This window comes from Rhinatrema bivittatum, chromosome 3 (assembly GCF_901001135.1).
Source record: "Rhinatrema bivittatum chromosome 3, aRhiBiv1.1, whole genome shotgun sequence".
NCBI classification, from domain to species: Eukaryota; Metazoa; Chordata; class Amphibia; order Gymnophiona; family Rhinatrematidae; genus Rhinatrema; species Rhinatrema bivittatum.
The window spans coordinates 215,211,702-215,235,439 of record NC_042617.1 but is presented as its reverse complement, the minus strand read 5'-3'; the positions used below and the strand labels follow the sequence as shown (position 1 = coordinate 215,235,439).

At 43.2% G+C, this 23,738-nt stretch overlaps 1 protein-coding gene across 1 annotated transcript in view; it reads right to left on the bottom strand.

Moving 5' to 3' along the window:
* ABCB10 (ATP binding cassette subfamily B member 10) overlaps nucleotides 1–23,738 on the bottom strand; it is a 244,031-nt gene that overhangs the window by 205,810 nt on the left and 14,483 nt on the right. The window contains 2 exon segments of the mRNA XM_029594183.1: nucleotides 2,504–2,706; nucleotides 6,694–6,894. Of these exon segments, the coding sequence (XP_029450043.1) occupies nucleotides 2,504–2,706; nucleotides 6,694–6,894 (404 nt within the window).

Genomic DNA, 23,738 nt, shown 5'->3' with positions numbered 1-23,738 from the left:
TCCAGCAGGTAAAAGAATTGTAGCAGGCACCAGGATAGACACACAGGCCCTTGAGGAGTGAGTACCTGGATTCAGGATAGGCACCTGGAAATAAGCAAAGGGCCCCCGAGGAGCGGGTACCCAAGTTAGTAGAACCCTGGAGAGTGAAGATAGCTTCCAGCAGCAGCAGAGCAGCTTCAGGCTGGAACGAATCCAATCCATTGCTAACTCGGCGAGAGTCAGCAAATGGGCAACCTTTTTGAAGTCAGAAGCAGTGACGTCACTCGAGGGGGACGCCCCCAGGGTTCGCGCCAACACTGCTATAAAGATGTGAGGCGCACGCGCCCTAGAAGGCCTCAGGTCAACATGGCGGGACGCAGCGCCAAAGCCACTCCGGAGAACTGTGCGGCAAGGAGACGATACGGACGCCATTCTCCTGAGGCTGGTGGAGAAGGCTGAAATAGAGGTGAGGCATGTCGGGCGAAGCCATCCAAGACCGACGGACACAACAGCCAGGAAGAGGAGAAGGAAGTAAGAGCAGCTTCTTCTCATACCCAATAAAGGAGAAATCAGCCAACTCCTGTCTAGACTGATGAGGAAAGAGAAGCCTTCTGCTGAATCTGCGACACACCTTCCATGATCTTATGACACACTAGTGTGTCCCTACACACCTATTGAGAACTACTGATCTAGCAGACTTTAATCTGGCTTCCATATGCAAGAGAAAAGTCAACAGTATAAAGAAGTGCAGGGATTCCAAGTTTTAAATGGCAGCGAAGACTTCATGAACCATCAGCTATCACTAGCCCTAGTACAATAATGCCAGAGAAAGAGTTGGCACAAACTTTCAAATGTAAAAAACTCATTATGGACATATGTTACTGTATCAGGGGATAATAGCTAATGAAGTAATTTAAATGGAATTTAAATACGATCGGCGCTATTTGGGATGCACTGGTATGGATGCGCTAATACCTTTATTGCATGGGGTGCTCATTTCGTGTGTCCAAAGCAGAAGTCCAAGTGCGAGTTAATTGGTGCACTAGCCCGAGTGCACGATATTGCATCAGCCTATTAGACTTGAGAGAACAAATGTGAGCACTGTAGAATCACACTCAGAGCTGTGTGGTGCCAGCAAAGGAACGAAACAACCAATGAGCTGTTCTGTACTGCCACAGTAGCTCCAAGGTGGGGAGAGGAAAGAAAGTCTTGCTGAGGCCCCGGATAGCCTATGCAAAGAGATGGCCCTGATGGGAACATGGAGGTCTTCATTTCCCAACCGCCACAACATCCGCCTTCTTTTTTTATAAGAAAACAAGTGGAGAGCTGAAGGGAGCCGGTGAGCATCAGCATTACAGAGAGAGTGTTTTTTTTATTTTAAAAGGAAGTTGCAGCCCACAATTTTGAAAAATGCATAGTCTCTACAAGTTAGCTCTGGTAGTGTGGTTTTATGGCACCCTTTAAGCAGTGGTGGGTATGGCCAGGACCATATTGGCCTCACTATCGCTCTAACAAACTTTGGGGCCGACACAATACAGTGTGCTCAGCCGAGCACACTGTTTAACCCACAGTTGGATGCGTTGTGTAGGCGCAACCAAATCCCCATATCCAATAAGGGGATTAGTGCCTCCACAATGCGCGTCCATGCACCAGGAAATTAATAGCACTCATCACAAATGCATGTGAATGAGGCTATTAGTTATTCACTCCCAATGCAAAAAAAAAAAGTGCTTCCAATATGCACTTTTCTATACTTCCTCAGACTTAATATCTTGTCAGTGAAAGGACCAATCCCCTTTCAGGACAGCCTTCTGAAAGGGGATTGGTCCTTTCTCTGACATGTGACAGTGAACAGACCAATGGGCAAAAAGTGAAGGAGTGAATAAATTAATACTGAGTGCCTGACTGTAATATTGATTTATTCACTCCTTCCGACCTGCCCTAAGCTCCCTCAAGGGGAGGGAGCTTAAGGCAGGTCAGACATGATGCCGGCAGTCAGGTTCAGAAAATGGACACTGAATTTATCAGCGTCTGTTTTCCTAACTCATGGATGTGCACCGGTTAGAAAACGGGCGCTGATAAATTCAGCGTCCTTTTTCTTAACCGCGAACAGCTGCCAACAGCAGACCTCTCTCGGTCGCATGCTGTCAAAGAGGTACTAGGGGCGTGCAATCGCCCCAGTGCCTCCTTGACAGTGCAAGCCCTAATTTAAATATTGCATCGCGCCCCCAAGAGAAGTGCTTGGGGGCACGATAGGAAATCGGGCACTAAACACTCAGCGCCTGCTTTCAGTGCACTTTTTTTGCATCAGTCCCATTATTTTGTTAATTAGGAAAATTTGAAATTGATTTAAAAAATAAAATTTCTCTCTACCCATTATTGCTTAATTTATTTTTGATGACTTTTATATTAAAAAAAAAAAAAAAAAAGTTAAATTTTTGTTAATAATCAACAAACAAGTGATCCAAAAATTATCTTTATCTGTAAAATGCAATCCCCTCCAAAAAAAGAAAATAAAGTATACCATCATTCCAATGCCCACTGATGCCTGCGCCATTGCTCGTAACCCATCTGAGAGGTTCTCAGTCACAGATCGCCCCAGTAGCGCAGTGTCTGAGGACAAGCGGTTAATCAGCTCTCCAGTGGGAGTCTTATCAAAAAATCCAATTTCCTGCCTCAGAATAGAAGAGAAGAGAGACGTTCTCAATCTTTGCACAATTCTTTGTCCTAAGAGAAGCAAAACAGAGGTGAAACCTAGTTAGAAGCAGCAAGATGCTCATATTTAGATATTCAGATCTAAATACAAACACACAAGGTCAGATTTAAGTACCGGTGAAAGCTAAAGTAAAATACAAAAAAAAAATCTGCAAATTCATTTGCTACAAGGTTCTAAAATAAATACTTAGGGTAGGCAAAGATGTGTTAATTTCCTACAACTTCTAGAAAAGAAAAAATTCCACAAGAAAAATAGCATGCAAGCAAAAACATTCACAAAAATCATTGTGTGACACTACAACACCAGTACAGCTACTAAAACTCTTCTCTGTTTAAAATAATAAAAACAAAGCATATTTTGATTTAACTTTTTTATTTTTTTAACATACATGAATTTGATGAAGTCTATATGCAAAGGGGTTTGTTCAGATAAACTTCATAAATTTGTAAACAATTAACATATCATATTTAAAAATGAAAAGAACGAGGTTTTATCAGCTGTCATTTGGTTTTGGAAGGATCCTCTGTAATCAGTAACGGATTTAGGATGTTGCCACCCCTAGGCTCTGTTGGTGCTATTACCCTCACCCACCCTCCCCCATCTCTGGAGAAGAGACAATAAAGCAGAACATCTAAGGCACAGCATTTTTTGTTCTGCTCCAGGCTCACCTCCTCTCCTTATGTCCATGATGACAGGAGAGGGGCTACATAAGGGAACAGAGTGACTTTTCTTTGTTCTCTGCTGTGTGCTCTGCTCAGTTCCTTTCTCCTGTTTCCTGCACAGGACAGGAGGGGAGGGGCTGGAATAGGGACCAGAGCAGTTTTAATTTGCTCTGTCCCTTCTAGCCTCACCCCTTCCTTCTTTGCACTGGAAGGGGAGGGGTTGGTGCAGGAAGCAGAAGGCTGCAAAATCTTCCGCTGGCCTGCTGCCTCCCCAGAAATTTGCCACCCTAGGTATAGGCCTAGTGTGCCTATTGGCAAATCCAAGCCTGTCAAGTAATTTACAGCTATCAAGATTTTGAATCTAAATATTTGTTGCTTTTCTCTGACTTTTATGCTTACTTGCAGGCAAGACATATTTATATGTTAATAGAGGTAGCCCCAGAGCTTAATGTTACACAGGCATTTGAAGACATTTTAATGCATTTGCAAAACAGGGGTCTTGTGCTGCATTAAATAAGGCAATACAAGGTATTAGGGTTGACATTGCTTTTGAATCTTTATTAAATAAATAGCAATCCCATACAGAAGGGCAGTTTACAATTCAGTAATTACAAAATTATTTTATTTATATAAGAACATAAGAACATGCCACACTGGGTCAGACCAAGGGTCCATCAAACCCAGCATCCTGTTTCCAACAGTGGCCAATCCAGGCCATAAGAACCTGGCAAGTACCCAAAAACTAAGTCTATTCCATGTTACCATTGCTAATGGCAGTGGCTATTCTCTAAGTGAACTTAATTAATAACAGGTAATGGACTTCTCCTCCAAGAACGTATCCAATCCTTTTTTAAACACAGCTAAACTAACTGAACTAACCACGTCCTCTGGCAACAAATTCCAGAGTTTAATTGTGCGTTGAGTAAAAAAGAACTTTCTCCGATTAGTTTTAAATGTGCCCCATGCTAACTTCATGGAGTGCCCCCTAGTCTATTATCCGAAAGAGTAAATAACCGATTCACATCTACCCGTTCTAGACCTCTCATGATTTTAAACACCTCTATCATATCCCCCCTTAGCCGTCTCTTCTCCAAGCTGAAAAGTCCTAACCTCTTTAGTCTTTCCTCATAGGGGAGCTGTTCCATTCCCCTTATCATTTTGGTAGCCCTTCTCTGTACCTTCTCCATCGCAATTATATCTTTTTTGAGATGCTGCGACCAGAATTGTACACAGTATTCAAGGTGCGGTCTTCACCATGGAGCGATACAGAGGCATTATGACATTTTCTGTTTTATTCACCATTCCCTTTCTAATAATTCCCAACATTCTGTTTGCTTTTTTGACTGCCGCAGCACACTGTACCGACGATTTCAATGTGTTATCCACTATGACACCTAGATCTCTTTCTTGGGTTGCAGCACCTAATATGGAACCTAACATTGTGTAACTATAGCATGGGTTATTTTTCCCTCTATACATCACCTTGCACTTATCCACATTATATTTCATCTGCCATTTTGATGCCCAATTTTCCAGCCTCACAAGGTCTTCCTGCAATTTATCACAATCTGCTTGTGATTTAACTACTCTGAACAATTTTGTATCATCTGCAATTTGATTATCTCACTCGTCATATTTCTTTCCAGGTCATTTATAAATATATTGAAAAGTAAGGGTCCCAATACAGATCCCAGAGGCATTCCACTGCCCACTCCCTTCCACTGAGAAAACTGTCCATTTAATCCTACTCTCTGTTTCCTGTCTTTTAACCAGTTTGCAATCCATGAAAGGACATCACCACCAATCCCATGACTTTTTACTTTTCCTAGAAGCCTCTCATGAGGAACTGTGTCAAACGCCTTCTGAAAATCCAAGTACACTACATCTACTGGTTCACCTTTATCCACATGTTTATTAACTCCTTAAAAAAAGTGAAGCAGATTTGTGTGGCAAGACTTGCCTTGGGTAAAGCCATGCTGACTTTGTTCCATTAAACCGTGTCTTTCTATATGTTCTGTGATTTTGATGTTTAGAACACTTTCCACTATTTTTCCCGGCACTGAAGTCAGGCTAACCGGTCTGTAGTTGGATCTTGTTGGACTTTTGGTCTGATCCAGTGTAGCATGTTCTTAAGTTCCTTGCTTTCACTCAATGCCCAGTATTGGAACTCCTTTGTTCTGGAACAGAAGAGGTGGAACCCATCCTTTTCTTCAAGTGGGAGGAGGCAGGCAACAGTCGCACACTAGCAACATCCCTGGGTGTCTTTCAATGCCCCGAGGCACAGGACATATCTATCATGGGGATCCACACTGTGGGCTTTGTTTGAAGCCACTGACTTGCTTATCGATGACTGGATGGAAAAATCAACAAAGCAAAATCAAATGTCTATGGCCACAAGCTGTTGATGCCCCTCAGTGCACAGCTTGGGTGTGAAGACAAAAAGAAACTTAGAAAAAAAGACTGAAAAACCTACCTAAAATGTTAGAAGGGTATAAAAGCTGCGGGGTCCTGAGATGAATGAATCATGCTGGAAAAAAAAAGTTAAGAGCAGGAGAATTGAGGAACTGTGACTGGTGGGCTCCACAGAAATGAAGAGACTGAAGGGGCCCCTGCATAGACATGTGACATAATGGCATGCTGGGCATACCCAGTGAGTCAAAGTTCTAGAAACATAAAAATTCTAGGCTGGGCTTCATCAGATGATTTCACCTACTTCTGAGGACTGCCATCCTGCTTTTTACTCAGAGAAGTGCCACATATACCTGATGGCATTATGAATAATTACTTATTAAAAAAAAAAAAGAGTAAAACATTATAACAAATTTAGCAGGTCCTGAAAATGACAACATCCTTGATTCCCTTATTCTGATTTTTAGAGGGCAACTTTCAAAGACTGGATAAACTGGCTGTCTGAAAATAGCCCTCCTTCAAACTGGATAAAGCATGTGCAGAGTTCCACAGTATGCATATTTTTACCCAGATGTGAAGGAGATGCTCCCAGGGGTATTTTCAGCATGTTCCAAAAATGTAGATTGAAGTTTCAAATCTATACCCATTTTGCACCACCATTTTTCCCCACACTAAAAACAGGCACAAAAGTCTGTCTTTGTACTTGTACCATTTTTCAAAGAGCAAGTACACACATACTATCCTTTTGAAATTTGATGCAACTTTTTTGAGAAAAAAATACTTGTACATTTTGCCCCAAGCAGGCAGTTTGAGAAAGGTCTCCTAAGATTTAGCCATGTACCTCTGAGCATTATTATTTTCTAATTAACCATTCAGATTATTCTAAAGAATGTCAGGGTTGCAGCTGCCCTATGATCCTTCTCTTACCTGAAGTCTGCATGAGGTAGACACGAATGGCATTAGCAGTAGCTCCACATAGGAAGACGCCACTCAACAGGACACACAGGCTGCTCAGGCTGGCAGTGACATTTCCGGCTGAATCTGTGTAAATGATGTCGATAACTTTCCCCAGAAAAAAGGGGGCAGACATGGTGATAACACTGGATACTGTAAGGAAGCCAACAGCAGCTGAGGGAAGAACAAGCAGCTATTAGTTGCCAAACTATATACATACATGTGTAGATATTCAAAATTCATTTAGCAGGAAAAGTAGTTATCCGGCTATAATTTTGCCAAACATAAAAGGGGCATTCTGTGGAGATATTCAGTTATTCAGCTATCTTAGCTGAATAATGGATATATCCAACTAAGGGGGTTATTTCTAAACGTTTATCACATGCGATAAGGCCCTAACGCATGCAATAAACCCCTATCGCACGCGAAAAGGGCCTTTTCGCGTGCGATATGATGCAAATAAGCTGGAGGGGAGAAGTCGGGGCAGGGAGAGGAGGAGTCGGCCACGGCACAGCTGCCGGCGATAATGTGAGGGACATTATCGCCGGCAGTAGTGCAGTGAATATCACCAACTTTTACGGTGGTGCTATTCGTGCGAAAGGCTGCAGCCGGCCACACTGCAGCTGGCGAAATCACACGAGACTGGATAACTTTAAGCCTAACGGGTCATATTTAACCAATGGCCATTTAGGGTTAAAGTTATTCAGCTAAGTGTAGCCAGCTAACTTTACACAAGCATATTTAGCAGGATGTTTATCCTGCTGAATATACAGGACAAGTTATCCAGCTAACTTTAGCCAGCAACTGGTCTGTTAACGGCCTACTGAATATTGGCCTCCTTAATTTTAAGGGAGCCAAGCCAAGCCTACAATCCTATATTAGGATCTTCTACATTTCCTCCCTCTAAGACTTAGCTGTCCATGTTATGTGCTTATAGCATGGTTAATCCTCATAAAAAGTGAGGTATCCCATCTTTAGTCCAAATCACATATCAGGCAAAACTGAAACACATATTCTGTGTTAATGGAACAGGGAATATTTATCAAAATTGGTATTTGGTTAAGTTTTTTGTTGTTGTTAATTTTCTCGATTGACATAAGAAACTACATATGAAAACTAAGAAAATTCAAAAGCATGAAATGTATTTTTTGCATTAATACTGTGCCTGAATATACTTCATCTTGAACTATGATAGAGGTCTTTAAGATCATGAGAGGTCTTGAACGAGTAGATGTGAATCGGTTATTTACACTTTTGGATAATAGAAGGACTAGGGGGTCATTCCATGAAGTTAGCAAGTAGCAGATTTAAGACTAATCAGATACAATTCTTTTTCACTCAATGCACAATAAAGCTCTGGAATTTGTTGCCAGAGGATGTGGTTAGTGCAATTAGTGTAGCTGGGTTCAAAAATGGTTTGGATAAGTTCTTGGAGAAATCCATTAACTGCTATTAATCAAGTTTACTTAGGGAATAGCCACTGCTATTAATCGCATCAGTGGCATGGGATCTTCTTAGTGTTTGGGTAATTGCCAGGTTCTTGTGGCCTGGTTTGGCCTCTGTTGGAAACAGGATGCTGGGCTTGATGGACACTTGGTCTGACCCAGCATGGCAATTTCTTATGTTCTTAAAGTATGAGCTAAATATAATTAAAATATTAAATATGCTCCAGTAAATACAGCAGTGTTCTGGAGCTTGGTGAAAGGCAGAGCAATAGAGTGCCTCTCAACACAAACATGGGGCCATACACATACTATGCTGTTTGTAGTTTTCACAGTTTTAGGGAAGGGGATCAGTTCAGGCCTCACAAGATAACAAGTACTACTATTACTTAACATTTCTATAGTGCTACTCAACTTATGCAGCACTGTACAAACACACAAGAGACACTCCCTGCTCAATAGAACTTACAATCTAATCAAGACAGACAATTGTTAAAATTAGTTAATCAAGTCTGAAAGCAGTCTTTCAAAGGTGGATTTTTAGATGGAATTTCAACAAGCTGAGCGAGAAAGCATGATGCACCAGCTCAGAAAGTTTATTCCAAGCACATGGTGCAACCAGGTGGAAAGCCTGGAGTTGGAAATTGGCAGAAGAAGAGAAGGGCATAGACAGGAGTGATGCTTGATGAGCGGAGTACACAAGGAGGGTGTTTAGAGAGAGATAAGAAAGGAGAGATAGTAGCAGAGTGAAATAGGTGAGTAAAAGAAGCTTGGACTGTTTACAGGAATGGATAGGGTGTAGCAACTGGTAAAAGACAAGTCATCCCTATTTGCTCCAGCATTTTCACCTCAGTAGATGACCAAGGGATAAAAAGGGGTGCTCAGGGAAAATAAAGTCAAGGCAGAAAATCTAAAAGAACTCTTTGCTGTGCCCTTTACGGAGAAGGGTATTGGAGACCTAAGCCAGACATTTTTTGAAGGCGATGATTCAAAGGAACTGAAGCAAATCACAGTGAACAAGGAAGATGCAATAGAGTAATTTGACAAACTGAAGAGTTTCAAATCACTGGGTCTGAATGTTATACACCCCAGAGTTCTGAAAGAACTAAAATAAAACTACAGACTTATTACTAGTATTCTGTAATTTTTCATTCAAATCAGCTAAAGTACCTGAGGATTGAAGGGTGGCCAACTTAATGCTTATTTTTAAAAAGTATTCTAAGCAGAACCAATATAGATTTAACAACTGAAGTATTGTCTTATGAAACCCCCCTCCCAAGAGACACAGGTTAAAGAGCATGCTGCCATTTAAGTGAACTGCAGCAAAGAAAACAAAGAGGACAATGCAGCTATGTAACATGAGCCGCCAGCCCAGGAAAACCCAGAATGAGATTGAAAAAGTTACCAGACCTCTTACCGTGAAGGTGCTTAATTGACCATTGAATAGAGTCAGGGACTCAGCATGGGCATTTGCATGTCTCAGCCCCCCTGGACTACTGTTGGTAACTTGCAGTGAAAGATCACTTTAAATCATACAGAACTATGACCGGAAAAGTCCTACATTGGAGAATTCTAATGAGAAAGGGTTTTATGAGAGAAATGTACTGAAAACAGTCCTAGGAAGCAAACAGATTCTCACCCTAACTAAAAAGGGGAGTCAGAATCTGAAAGCATAGTGAGACCTATTGTTAGGGGTTAGATGAACAACCAGAGAGAAAGCAGAGAGCAAGAATAGAAGTGAGGAGAGAAATACTCTTTTACAGGAAGCCTATATTCTTGAGGATACTGAGAGCTGTGAGAGATTCTTGTGTGATGAGGCATAACCAGGTTAGGTATTGTAGATATACCCCTTTCAACTGTTATGGAAGAGTGGATGGGATATGGCAGTTTGAGGAAGACTCTTTGTGGTCACAGTGGGAAGAAAATTTAGAAAAGGTTGCCAAATGGAGTGGATCAGCTCTTTTTTTTACTAATATTTACCTTCGTTTCCACCAAGCAATTTACCCGTCCCCTTACTTGGGAGTTACATAAAGAGTAACAAAGATTTATATAATAGGGTGGGGGATGGGTGGGATTGATATGGATTTGGGGACTAATTGAAAGTATTAACGAAATGTACGAAGTGCTTAGTTACCCGTCACTTTCTGTAATTCAAGTTTATGCACTGTTCTGTTCCTTATATGGTTCTTATCTGATATATATGAAAAAAAAATCTTTCAATAAAAATGATAATAAAAAAAAAAAAAAGGGGGGAGAGTCAAACCCTTCGGTATCCAGTTCTCAGACAACAGAAAAAAGGGCCAGGCAGAATGGAAGGGTGTGCACACATTCTCTTCCCATGGTCCTGCCTGGGTCTTGGCCTTTTGGCTGAGAGAAGATGACCCATGTAGGCTGGGTAACAGCAAATGACTGGCCATGAGCTTCGTGGAGCTAAAATTACTAAAACTAAGACTGTGGAGGGCCTTAATCACTGAATGTTAAACAAGCCATGTGCCTAGTGGAGCTGTAAACCCAAGCCAAGAAAAGCCCTCCTACCAAGAGAGAAGAACATAAGGAGAGTGGCAGATCCAAGGGCACAGTGGTCCCCCCGGGAGGGTGTGGACCCTTGTGGTAGATCTTTGGCCCCCCAGGAGGGAATGGACCTCAGCAGCAGATCCGGAGGTCACCTGGGTCCCATCTTGAGCAAGGGGACCCCCTTGGCAGATCAAGTGTTCTCCCCAGGATGACATGGATCCCAGTGGCAGAGTCCCCCGGGAAGAAGTGGACCCCAGTAGCAGGTCCAGAGACGCAGTTGGGTTCCCCAGGTGGGCGTAGACCCCCCACAGCATTCCAGGAGGCAGGGCCAGGACCCCAGGAGGGAATGGACCCCAGTGTTGGCATGGACCTTTCAGTGGAGCAGAAGCAGTACCGAGGAGATGGCAGCGGTTTAGATACAAAGGACCCCCATTGCATTTTTTCACATGGGTGAGACTTGGGATAAAAAGGGGGCGGATAATAATAATATTTGATTAAGCAGGAACTCAAGAGGTCCCTTCTATTCTATATGGTGGTATACTGTGGGGGCCAACCCCAAATTGCCAAATATTAAACGGCCTTGCTACCTCATAGAAATGTATATAGTTGTGTGGCCTGAGACTATTAAGCATGAGTAGATATATGTGTTTGACATCCTAATAGCGATGTACATAGTCCTGTGGAAAAGATACTTATATAGTCTAATAAACCTGTATATATTTGTACATACTGCCAGCCTTGTTCACAGTCACATTTGTTTCCTGGGTGGAAGGGAGGGAAATCCCTTCTTCCCCAGATTGAGGCACCAGGCGCCAAGAATGTGAGGACCAATGGAGTCTACCCTACTTGGGCTCCCGTCTGTCAGTCCTGGACAGAGGTAAGCGGTCAAGGGGTGTTACATTTAGAAATCTGCTGAATTTTTTTGAAGGGGATAATGAACATGAGGAGAAGGGTGAGTTGATTTATACAGTGTATATGGATTTTCAAGAGACATTTGACAATCCTTCATGAGAGGCTTATAGGGAAATTAAAGAGTCATGGGATAGGAGGCAATATCCTATTATAGATTGGTACCTAGTTAAAAAGGTAGAAAGCAAAGAGTAGGACTGAATAGTCATTTCTCTCAATGGAGAAAAGTAAATAGTGGAATGCTCCAGATCTGTACTGAGACCATTTTTAAAAAGGGTTCTAAGGATGATCAGAGAAACCACAGACCAGTGAGCTTGAAATTGGTACTGCAAAAAGCAGTAAATGTTATTCTGAAGAACAAAATTACTGGTCATCTGGTTAGATATAGATTAAAGAGGCAAAGCCAACATGGATTTAGCAAAGGGAAGTCTTGTCTTACAAATAAATGTGTTTATTTATCTGTATTAAAATAAACTATAACAGGTAGAATTTAAAAGGCCTGCACGCATAAAATCAGGGAGATACATGCCTGGCCTTGTGCGTGCTGAGCACATTTTTAAAAAGGCCCAGCCTCATGAATATTTCCGGATACACACAGAAATGATGGGCCTGAAAAAAGGGGTGGACCGAGGGGCAGGGCGGAGGCTGGCCAGGACAGCAACCATTAGGCTCTGTCCTGGGGAAGCGTGCCAGCAGCTGGCCGGCATGGAGAACTTACTACTGCTCGGAGGAGAGGGTAAGTTCTTCAACAACAACAAAAAAACCCCAAAACCACTAGTTAGGGTAGGTTTAGGGGTCAGGGAGGAGAGGGGAAGAGGGAGGAAGGACAGGCTTAGGGAGGTTCCCTCCCAGTCTACTCCTTTATTGGAGTGGACTGGGAACTGGGCAAAGGCCCGATTGCATTGCCATGCGATTCTTTTAAAATCCACCCACCCTGGTGAAGATCATGTGACAGTGAGGGAGGTGGATGTAGGCTTCCTTCTTGGTGCCTAACCTCCACATCCAGCCCCATCCTCCGCTCTTAAAACTGCCGGGAAGATCTTGAAAAAAAAAAATATCTTTCACTTACAATAGCAAGGGTACATATATTTTGCAGAAATGACAACCCGCTTGATTAGGAAAGAGACGAAGAAAGATAAAGATAAGAATCGGGGCCTGGACCCGCCATTACCACCCGTGGCGGAGACGTCCGCGGCGACACAATCGTCACACGGAAGCGTTGGGACCGGAGCTGAAGCTCATTGCAGATAACTATCGGAGCTTTCTAACACCCTAAATGGTTACGAGGTGCGGTTCTCAGCGGTGGAAGGCCTTGTCTCTGAGGTTCAAGATGGCCTCCTTGCAGCGCAAAACGATATATCAGCGCTTCAGGCCTCACTAGTGAAACAAGTCGTGCAGATTGAAGACCTGGAGAACCGTTCGCGCAGTTCAAAGTAACGATTTATCGGGTTCTCAGAGACCAAAGACTCAGAGTTACCTGTTTCCCTGGAAACCTGGATCAAGGAGAAACTCGGGATAGCGGGTACAAACGGGCCCTTGAGGGTGGAAAGGGCGCACACATTGGGCCTGAAAAAGGTAAATGCCACGAGACCCTGGGTGATTATAGCAAAACTACTTAACTATGCCCACAAAATGGATATACTTAAAGCGATCCGGGCAGGCCGTAACTTAACCTACGAGAACTAGTGCAATTTAGTCTTCCAGGTCTTTTCGGCGGGTGTTTCAGCGCAGAGAAGAGCCATGGCTCCTTATTGCTCGCAGCTGATCACATTGGGCCTGCGAACGACTATGATATATCCCGTCCGCCTAAGAGTGCTAACATCAGTGGGGGTGAAGTGGCTGGACAGCGTGGATGAGGCCCGAGCCTTTGTGAAGGAGCAGACCAGCCTGGAAACGGGGAAACCGGACTGAGAGATGGATCGCTGTTGAAATGTCCTCTACTTTAGGAATGCCTGGCTGCAGGGATCACCGGGGACAGTTCTTTTTTCTCTAATGTTTCATGCCTCTTAATTAAAAAGTGAGCTCAATATTTAAAAAAAAACAAAAACAAAAAAAAACCTTGGGAAACATTGCGTACAGCAGCGACTGGGGGGATGTGTATTTGAAGGTGACACCTCTCCTATTACTCAGCCCCCAGCCACCAAGCATTGCGCCCCCGCAAACGATTTTGCTTCTACCCTACCTTATGGGGGAAATACCAGGATGCTTTTTTCTTTTTGGGGGGGGGGGGGGGGGGGGGGGGGGGAATGGGACATTGGACTTCCTGAACAGAAATCCAGAGCCTGATCAGGCTGATTAGACCTTTGTTGGTTTGGTACGGATACAAGCCACATGAATTTTTAAGAAGGGTGAACAGTCGGGTAATGAATGGCTGCAAACATTTTGTGAGAGAGATCAGTGATACCTAAGGCAATTCGCCAGCATTCCTCTGTGGAAATCCTACCCTTAAACATGACAGGCTTTTATTTTCCCTGTAGAGCCGCTACGTGGGCGGCGCAGCGCCTGGTGTTCATTTTATAGTGGACTGCGATCTCTGAGACTTAGGCTCCCACCCAACTTGATGGAGCGTATTAAGTAATTATAGCTGGTACTGATTTGTATTTGAGTATGTCCGATCTCAGCAGGCTTATGTTAGCATGGCAGAGGCAGTCAGACTGCCACCTCTGCTCTGGATTTCGCAAATTTTTCCCTTCAACGGCTTACCAAGTACATTGGATTTCATGCCTCATTTTTTTATTTTTTCATATGGGTTTTCCTGAGGGGTATGGTATCGCCTCCTTTGAGGTGATGCAGTTCTCTACCACTACTCTCGGATAACATGTCCTAAATAGGGCCCTCTATTGGTTAACAGAAGCGCTGGTTGTGCTGTCAGTTTTGGAGGGCGGAGGCCATGTTTGCCTGGCTTGGGAAACTTATAATTTTATACCGACAGACATTTCGATGCTTCTTGGACAAGGTATGCAATGACCCGGCACTGAGATCTTTATAAACAACTGCTGAGCTACATTTGGTTGTTCTTTTTGTATTCCTCCTTGCACAGTCTTTTTTTTTTCTCTCTCAAGAACCTTATGTATTTCCGATTGGCGCGGAGGATTGGGGCATGGTGATCTCCAAGTTAAGGGTCCAGGAATGGATGGGGAGAGTACCATTTTTGCTTACTAATAATCATATTGGCAGAAAGGACAATAGTGTGAAATCTGAACCCCTACGACAGTATTTTTCAAGGGTGGAGGCCTATGCTGGGAGGGCCTCTATCTGGTTCAATGTCTATGAGCTGTTGACCTCATTATTCAATTCATTAGACTCCTAGTATGCAAACATGCCTAATATCCTGGAACGTGTGTGGAATCCATTCACCGATTAAACGTTCTAAGATATTAAACACATTAAAACGGAAATCAGCAGATATTGGATTTCTGCAAGAGACTCATTTATCTGATACTGAACAAGTGAAAGGAGCAGCTACAAAAGTAAAAAATGTCCAAGAGGCGTGGTCATTGTTAAAAAATACCATTCTAGAAGCACAGTCCAGATGTATTCCACACATTAAGAAAGGTGGAAAGAAGGCAAAACGATTACTGGCATGGTTAAAAGGGGAGGTGAAAGAAGCTATTTTAGCCAAAAGATCTTCATTCAAAAATTGGAAGAAGGATCCAACAGAAGAAAATAGGATAAAGCATAAACATTGGCAAGTTAAATGTAAGACATTGATAAGACAGGCTAAGAGAGAATTTGAAAAGAAGTTGGCTGTAGAGGCAAAAACTCACAGTAAAAACTTTTTTAAATATATCCGAAGCAGAAAGCCTGTGAGGGAGTCAGTTGGACCGTTAGATGATCGAGGGGTTAAAGGGGCATTCAGAGAAGATAAGGCCATCGTGGAAAGATTAAATGATTTCTTTGCTTCGGTGTTTACTGAAGAGGATGTTGGGGAGGTACCCGTAATGGAGAAGGTTTTCATGGGTAATGATTCAGATGGACTGAATCAAATCACGGTGAACCTAGAAGATGTGGTAGGCCTGATTGACAAACTGAAGAGTAGTAAATCACCTGGACCGGATGGTATACACCCCAGAGTTCTGAAGGAACTAAAAAATGAAATTTCAGACCTATTAGTAAAAATTTGTAACTTATCATTAAAATCATCCATTGTACCTGAAGACTGGAGGATAGCAAATGTAACCCCAATATTTAAAAAGGGCTCCAGGGGCGATCCGGGAAACTACAGACCGGTTAGCCTGACTTCAGTGCCAGGAAAAATAGTGGAAAGTGTTCTAAACATCAAAATCACAGAACATATAGAAAGACATGGTTTAATGGAACAAAGTCAGCATGGCTTTACCCAGGGCAAGTCTTGCCTCACAAATCTGCTTCACTTTTTTGAAGGAGTTAATAAACATGTGGATAAAGGTGAACCGGTAGATATAGTATACTTGGATTTTCAGAAGGCGTTTGACAAAGTTCCTCATGAGAGGCTTCTAGGAAAAGTAAAAAGTAATGGGATAGGTGGCGATGTCCTTTCGTGGATTGCAAACTGGCTAAAAGACAGGAAACAGAGAGTAGGATTAAATGGGCAATTTTCTCAGTGGAAGGGAGTGGACAGTGGAGTGCCTCAGGGATCTGTATTGGGACCCTTACTGTTCAATATATTTATAAATGATCTGGAAAGAAATACGACGAGTGAGATAATCAAATTTGCAGATGACACAAAATTGTGCAGAGTAGTTAAATCACAAGCAGATTGTGATAAATTGCAGGAAGACCTTGTGAGACTGGAAAATTGGGCATCCAAATGGCAGATGAAATTTAATGTGGATAAGTGCAAGGTGATGCATATAGGGAAAAATAACCCATGCTATAATTACACGATGTTGGGTTCCATATTAGGTGCTACAACCCAAGAAAGAGATCTAGGTGTCATAGTGGATAACACATTGAAATCGTCGGTTCAGTGTGCTGCGGCAGTCAAAAAAGCAAACAGAATGTTGGGAATTATTAGAAAAGGAATGATGAATAAAACGGAAAATGTCATAATGCCTCTGTATCGCTCCATGGTGAGACCGCACCTTGAATACTGTGTACAATTCTGGTCGCCGCATCTCAAAAAAGATATAATTGCGATGGAGAAGGTACAGAGAAGGGCTACCAAAATGATAAGGGGAATGGAACAACTCCCCTATGAGGAAAGACTAAAGAGGTTAGGACTTTTCAGCTTGGAGAAGAGACGACTGAGGGGGGATATGATAGAGGTGTTTAAAATCATGAGAGGTCTAGAACGGGTAGATGTGAATTGGTTATTTACTCTTTCGGATAGTAGAAGGACTAGGGGACACTCCATGAAGTTAGCATGGGGCACATTTAAAACTAATCGGAGAAAGTTCTTTTTTACTCAACGCACAATTAAACTCTGGAATTTGTTGCCAGAGAATGTGGTTCGTGCAGTTAGTATAGCTGTGTTTAAAAAAGGATTGGATAAGTTCTTGGAGGAGAAGTCCATTACCTGCTATTAAGTTCACTTAGAGAATAGCCACTGCCATTAGCAATGGTTACATGGAATAGACAGTTTTTGGGTACTTGCCAGGTTCTTATGGCCTGGATTGGCCACTGTTGGAAACAGGATGCTGGGCTTGATGGACCCTTGGTCTGACCCAGTATGGCATTTTCTTATGTTCTTACCTCTCAGTCAGCTGGAGTGACAATTTTGTTAAACATGCACCTGCCTATTCAGATCTAGAGAGAGATCAAAGATCCCAATGGTCATTTTATTATATTGGTGATGCAGTTTTATAATAAGACCTTAGTTCTTTGCAATATTTATGCCCCTAATACTTATTGTTCTGAGTTCTATCAGGCCCTATAACAACATTTACTTCCATACCTGGCTGAACCAATTCTTATGAGGGGTGATTTTAATACCATCCGGGACCCACAGCTAGATGCTTCCCACAACCGACGTGCGGAGACTGGTATGGGGAGAGGCCCAGCTTTTTTGGAACGAGCCTTCCATCTGGTAGACATCTGGCAGACTCTACATCCTGGGTAGAGGGATTTTACCCACCTTTCCAGGGCACATGCCACATACTCCTGCATAGATTACTTCCTCATCAGTAATCGCACCTTTTCTAGTGTGCGAGAGGCTGGCATTGCGGATATCTTGGTCTCTGACCATGCCCCGGTCTGGGTGGATATACAAATCACGCCATCTTCTCTGTCCGTCCAGGTTTGGAAATTTCCATACTATCTGGCAGAGGACAGGGGTTTTCAACAATATTTAGAGGAGAGGTGGTCTGATTATGCCAAGCTGAACCAAGAGCATCAGGAACAGCCAACTTTGTTCTGGTATACTGCCAAGGCGGTCCTACGAGGAGATATAATTTCTTACACCACGCATCGAAGGAAAGTGCTTAATCAGCAAGTTTTACTGTTAAGTAATCAGTTACGTAAGGCCAAGGCACAGCTCCTCCAGTCAAATACGGGAAGGGCATGAGAGAATTATCTCTCAGTGAAAAACGCCTTGAATACGGTGTTACACCAACGGGCAAAAAAGGGCTTGCTTTATTATCAATTCAAATTATATCAATATAGTAACAAGGCGGGGAAATTGATGTCTCATTTGATTCTATCATCCTGTGGGTTCCGATATGTTTCAGGGTTACGTAATTCGACTGGTCAAGTGGAGACTAATACACAAGCTATCCTACACCTCTTTAGGGATTATTATCTCAAACTCTATCAGACTGAGGGGTTTGTCTGAGGTGGAATGCACTCGCTTCTTGAGTCCCTTCCTGTACCACGCCTCACTGATGAGCAAAGGGAGACGCTGAATGTTCCATATCGCCTGAGCAAATTAAATTAGCTATTTATCGTTCTAAATGACTGAAGCCCCGGGCCCCGATAGTTACTTGGCGGAGTTCTACAAATGTCTCATTGATAAAGTACATGTCCCATTGGCGTCATTATATTCAGAACTTATTGAGACTGGTAGCTTTTCCGCTAATGTGAAACATTCCCACATTTCTCTCATCCCGAAGCCTGGTAAAGACCACTTGTCGCCAGATTCATATTACCCGATTTCGTTGCTAAACTTCGACCAAAAGCTTTTGGCAAAGATCATGGCAGACCATTTGGCGAGTCTCCTCCCATCTTTAATAGGTATGAGTCAAGTAGGATTTGTACAAAAGCATTACGCTCTCTCAAACATTAGGTGGGTGTTATTAGCGATGGAAATGTGCCTACACATGAATACCCTGAATATGGCTATCAGCTTTGACGCTGAAAAAGCCTTTGATCAGGTAGAATGGATTACTTGTTTTCTATCTTAAGGAAGATGGGCTTTGATGAGCTTTTTTATAGGGTAGTCCAGTTATTGTACATGAACCCTCAGGCAACTATCCTTGCTAACCAAACACAGTCCAAACCTTTTTCTATTATGAGGGGCACATGTCAGGGGTGCCCCTTATCTCCCCCCCCCGAACTCTTTATATTACAATTAGAGCCTTTGCTGTCAGCTATACAAGCAACTCCGGCGATTCGGGGTATACGCTTCCGCTTTGAGGTCTTCAAATGTGCTGCCTTTGCGGATGACCTCTGTCTTTCTTATAGACCCATCCGCCTCTCTGTCTCCCCTTTTGCAACTCTTTGAGACCTTTGGGGTCTTTTCAGGCTTCCGGTTGAATAAAGGTAAATCGTTGGCACTGGCTTTTCCTGATGCTCTCCGAGAAAGATGGCAGGATTCCTTTCCCCTACACTGGGCGGGTGATTCCTTCAGATACCTGGGAGTTCAGATACCTGCGGACCCAACTCTTATATATCAGTTCAATGTCCCCCGTCTATTAAAACATACACTGGATGCTTTCGCCACTTGGAAAAATTTACCTTTGTCTCTCTATGGACGAGTAAATTTGTATACAATGATTCTCCTCCAAAACTTGCCTCTCCAGCTTCAGAGCCGAGATCTGACCTCCATGGATCGATATTTGTGGAAGTTCTTATGGAGAGATGGGAAGGATCGCCTCCCTCTCTCATGGTTGCAGGAACAGTGGGGAGCCGAGGATTTGGGAGTGCCTAATCTCAGGTTGTATAACTTGGCTAGTAATCTGCGAGTAGTTAGGGATTGGCTATTAGGTAAATCCTCATACACATATTTAATAGCTGATAGTGCCTTCACTGCCCCCACTGATGTGAAATACGTTCTCCAAGTGGAAGCAACTCAGCGCCCGGTTCTCCTAAACAACTCTATTGTGATTCGACCAATTCGACAGGCCTGGGTATGGTTGACTAAATGTCTGCAGCTACCTAGGGTATGTGCTTACCTGCTACCCATTGATGGTAATGCTGACTTTTCCCCAGGTTCCCAGTCTTCAGCCTTTCGGAAATGGCAGATCCTGGGCATTTTCCAATTGGGGCATTTAATAACTAGGGAGGGGAAGCCGCTTTCCTTCACTGAACTATGTTAGCATTATGGACTGGGGGCCTCATCTCTCTTCCCATACATACAGATTACACATTACTTCAAAGCGATGCTCTCGGCATTCCTACAACAGTCAGCATTTAAGAAACTGGAAGATATACTGGAGCTTACAAAGGCAAAGCCTCCTTCCCTGTCTAAATATTATAAAGGCCTGCAGGCACTGGGGAGGCAGGAAATATGATATACTCGCAGATCGTTGGACTAGCGATGGGGAATTTATGGCCACTCCTTCGATTATCCTCAGTTGTTATGGTGGAGTGGCCAGGATCTCGTACAACATGTTTTATCGAGAGCTACAATACAAGTTTTTGGGGAGGGCGTATATTTCGGCCAAGGTGGCACAATGCCTGACTATATCTGACACAGCGGCTTGTGGTAGATGCCAACAGGCACAGGGTACATTAGCACATGCTTTTTGGGCATGTCCCACCGTTAAACTATTTTGGAGCCGAGTGGCTAGATACTTGGTGGCGTTGTTGCAGGTCTATATCCCAGTGGCTCCGTTGTGGCTTTTATTTGGCTGTATCCCCTCTCTAAGTATATGAGATCCTGGCATTCTGTTATTAATTCAAAAGGCTTGCCTGGTGGGGAAAAGGGTAATTTTGTTGTACTGGCACAGCATGGATCCCCCATCTTTTTGCACTTGATGGAACCTTTTCTACTCCATGATGCACATGGAACACTTATCTTCCCGCAGCTCACCGGCACACCAGAAGCGTTTCCTAGCGATTTGGGAGGTGTATATTTATTTATTTATTTATTTATTTATAGGGTTTATATACCGGAGGTTCCTGTATAAAATACATATCACCCCGGTTTACAAGAAACAAGAACTATCGCTTCATTTAGCGGTTTACATTGAACATTGAACATATTAATTAACATTGAACATTGGACATTGAACATAAACATTGAACATATTAATTAAATTAACGAATTAGTATATATTGCTGACAGTTATAAATAATACCTAATAAATAAATAGCGTGGTTATAAGGTTCTAACATGATAGAATATAATATATATGATTATAAAGGTATAAGATAAATAAATGACTCAATTTTTTCAACTGGTCTCTTTATGAAGTTATATGCTGTGGGATGGGGAGAGAGCGAATAGTCTGAAACATGACTTTCTTCCTGCTTTTAGCTTTCTGGGAATGCTTGTTTAAACAACCAAGTCTTAAGTTATATATATACAAGCTCTTCCACACCGTGCACGAAGTCGAATACTAACTGTAGTAAGGGGTTTACTATATTGATGTAGGCAGTGTCATGCCGATTCCTCTTGGATTCTAGATGGTACTAGTAGAGGGATGTGAGAAGGGGTCTTTAGTCCTGGGAGCAATATTTGTGTTGCGTTTTCCTTGTAAAAGCCTAAATTATCAAGATGAAAAAGTTTCTTGCAGTCTAAAGTTATTACTGGTTGTGGAAGTGATGCTCCATGAATTTTCTGTGGGTAGTCCCTAATTTGGTATTTGTAAATATCTTTCTGATTATCTTTTTTACCTTTTATTCTTACTCATTGTGACATGGTCTAACAAATGGCTGGATATTTTTCTTTATTGTTTGTTTTGTATTAATAAGCTGTTGCCTGTTTATATTTCACCATGTATTTAAGAACATGCCATACTGGGTCAGACCAAGGGTCCATCAAGCCCAGCATCCTGTTTCCAACAGTGGCCATAAGAACCTGGCAAGTACCCAAAAACTAAGTCTATTCCATGTTACTGTTGATAATAATAGCAGTGGCTATTTTCTAAGTCAACTTAATTAATAGCAGGTAATGGACTTCTCCTCCAAGAACTTATCCAATCCTTTTTTAAACCCAGCTACACTAACTGCACTAACCACATCCTCTGGCAACAAATTCCAGAGTTTAATTAAGCGTTGAGTGAAAAACAACTTTTTCCATTTAGTTTTAAATGTGCCACATGCTAACTTCATGGAGTGCCCCCTAGTCTTTCTATTATCCGAAAGAGTAAATAACCGATTCACATTTACCCGTTCTACACCTCTCATGATTTTAAACACCTCTATCATATCCCCCCTCAGCCGTCTCTTCTCCAAGCTGAAAAGTCCTAACCTCTTTAGTCTTTCCTCATAGGGAAGCTGTTCCATCCCCTTTATCATTTGTCTCCTTGCTTCCCTGCCTTTGAGCCCTCCCTCTAGACTCTCTTTCCCTTGAAGTCTTCACCCCCCTCTGCCTGCTCTTCTCATCCCATGCCCCTCTCCCCCTTTTCCTTCAATGACCCAACCTCCCTTGCCGAGAACTCCGTGCCCTCTCTTTTCCTTTCCCCCTTCTTTATTTAGTAATCTCTTCATATTATGCCCTTGCTGTTGTAATTATCATGCTGAACTGTTGTAATTAGTTTCAGTTTTTTAATCTGCCTTTTGATTTTGTTTATTCTCTCTTTCTTCTATCCTGCACTCTCGTTGCCCAGTTGGCTTTCTTTTTCCCCTCCCCCTTCTCCTGTTTTAATGTATTTTCCGCTCATTTTGTTAAAATGTGAACCAGCATGATGTCTCGCACTAATGCCGGTATATAAAAGCTAATAAATAAATAAATCATTTTGGTCGCCCTTCTCTGTACCTTCTCCATCGCAACTACCGTATTTTTCGCTCCATAAGACGCACTTTTTTTCCCCCAAAGGTGGGGGGAAAATGTATGTGCGTCTTATGGAGCGAATATAAAAAAAAAACCAAACAAAAATCTAACAAACACCCCCCCCCCCCGACTCCCCCAAGACCTGCCGAATTAATTTCCTGCAACCCCCCACCCTCCTGACCCCCCCAAGACCTGCCAAACGTCCCTGGTGGTCCAGCGGGGGTCCAGGAGCGGTCCGGGAACGATCTCCTGGGCATGAGCCGTCGGCTGCCAGTAAACAAAATGGCGCCGACGGCCCTATGCCCTCACTATGACACTGAGACCGACCGCTGCTATTGGTCGGTCTCAGTGACATAGTGAGGGCATAGGGCCGTCGGCGCCATTTTGTTTACTGGCAGCCGACGGCCCTATGCCCTCACTATGTCACTGAGACCGACCAATAGCAGCGATCGGTCTCAGTGACATAGTGAGGGCATAGGGCCGTCGGCTGCCAGTAAACAAAATGGCGCCGACGGCCCTATGCCCTCACTATGTCACTGAGACCGACCAATAGCAGCGGTCGGTCTCAGTGACATAGTGAGGGCATAGGGCCGTCGGCGCCATTTTGTTTACTGGCAGCCGACGGCTCACGCCCAGGAGATCGTTCCCGGACCGCTCCTGGACCCCCGCTGGACCACCAGGGACGTTTGGCAGGTCTTGGGGGGGTCAGGAGGGTGGGGGGTTGCAGGAAATTAATTCGGCAGGTCTTGGGGGGGTCAGGAGGGTGGGGGGTTGCAGGAAATTAATTCGGCAGGTCTTGGGGGGGTCAGGGGGGTGGAGGTTGTTAATTTAAAGGGATGGGGGGGGGGGTTTTGGGGGTTCCCACAGAAAGAAAAATTTTCTGATCTGGGGAGTGGACCGAAATGGCCCTCCCCAGACCCGAAAACAAAATGGGGAGAAAAAAAAAAACTATGCACTCCCCTAATTTGCTCCATAAGACGCCCAGACGCAGAGCCGGTTTAGCACAATTTTTTTTTTTTTTTAATTTTCCCCCTCTGAATCCTAGGTGCGTCTTATGGTCAGGTGCGTCTTATGGAGCG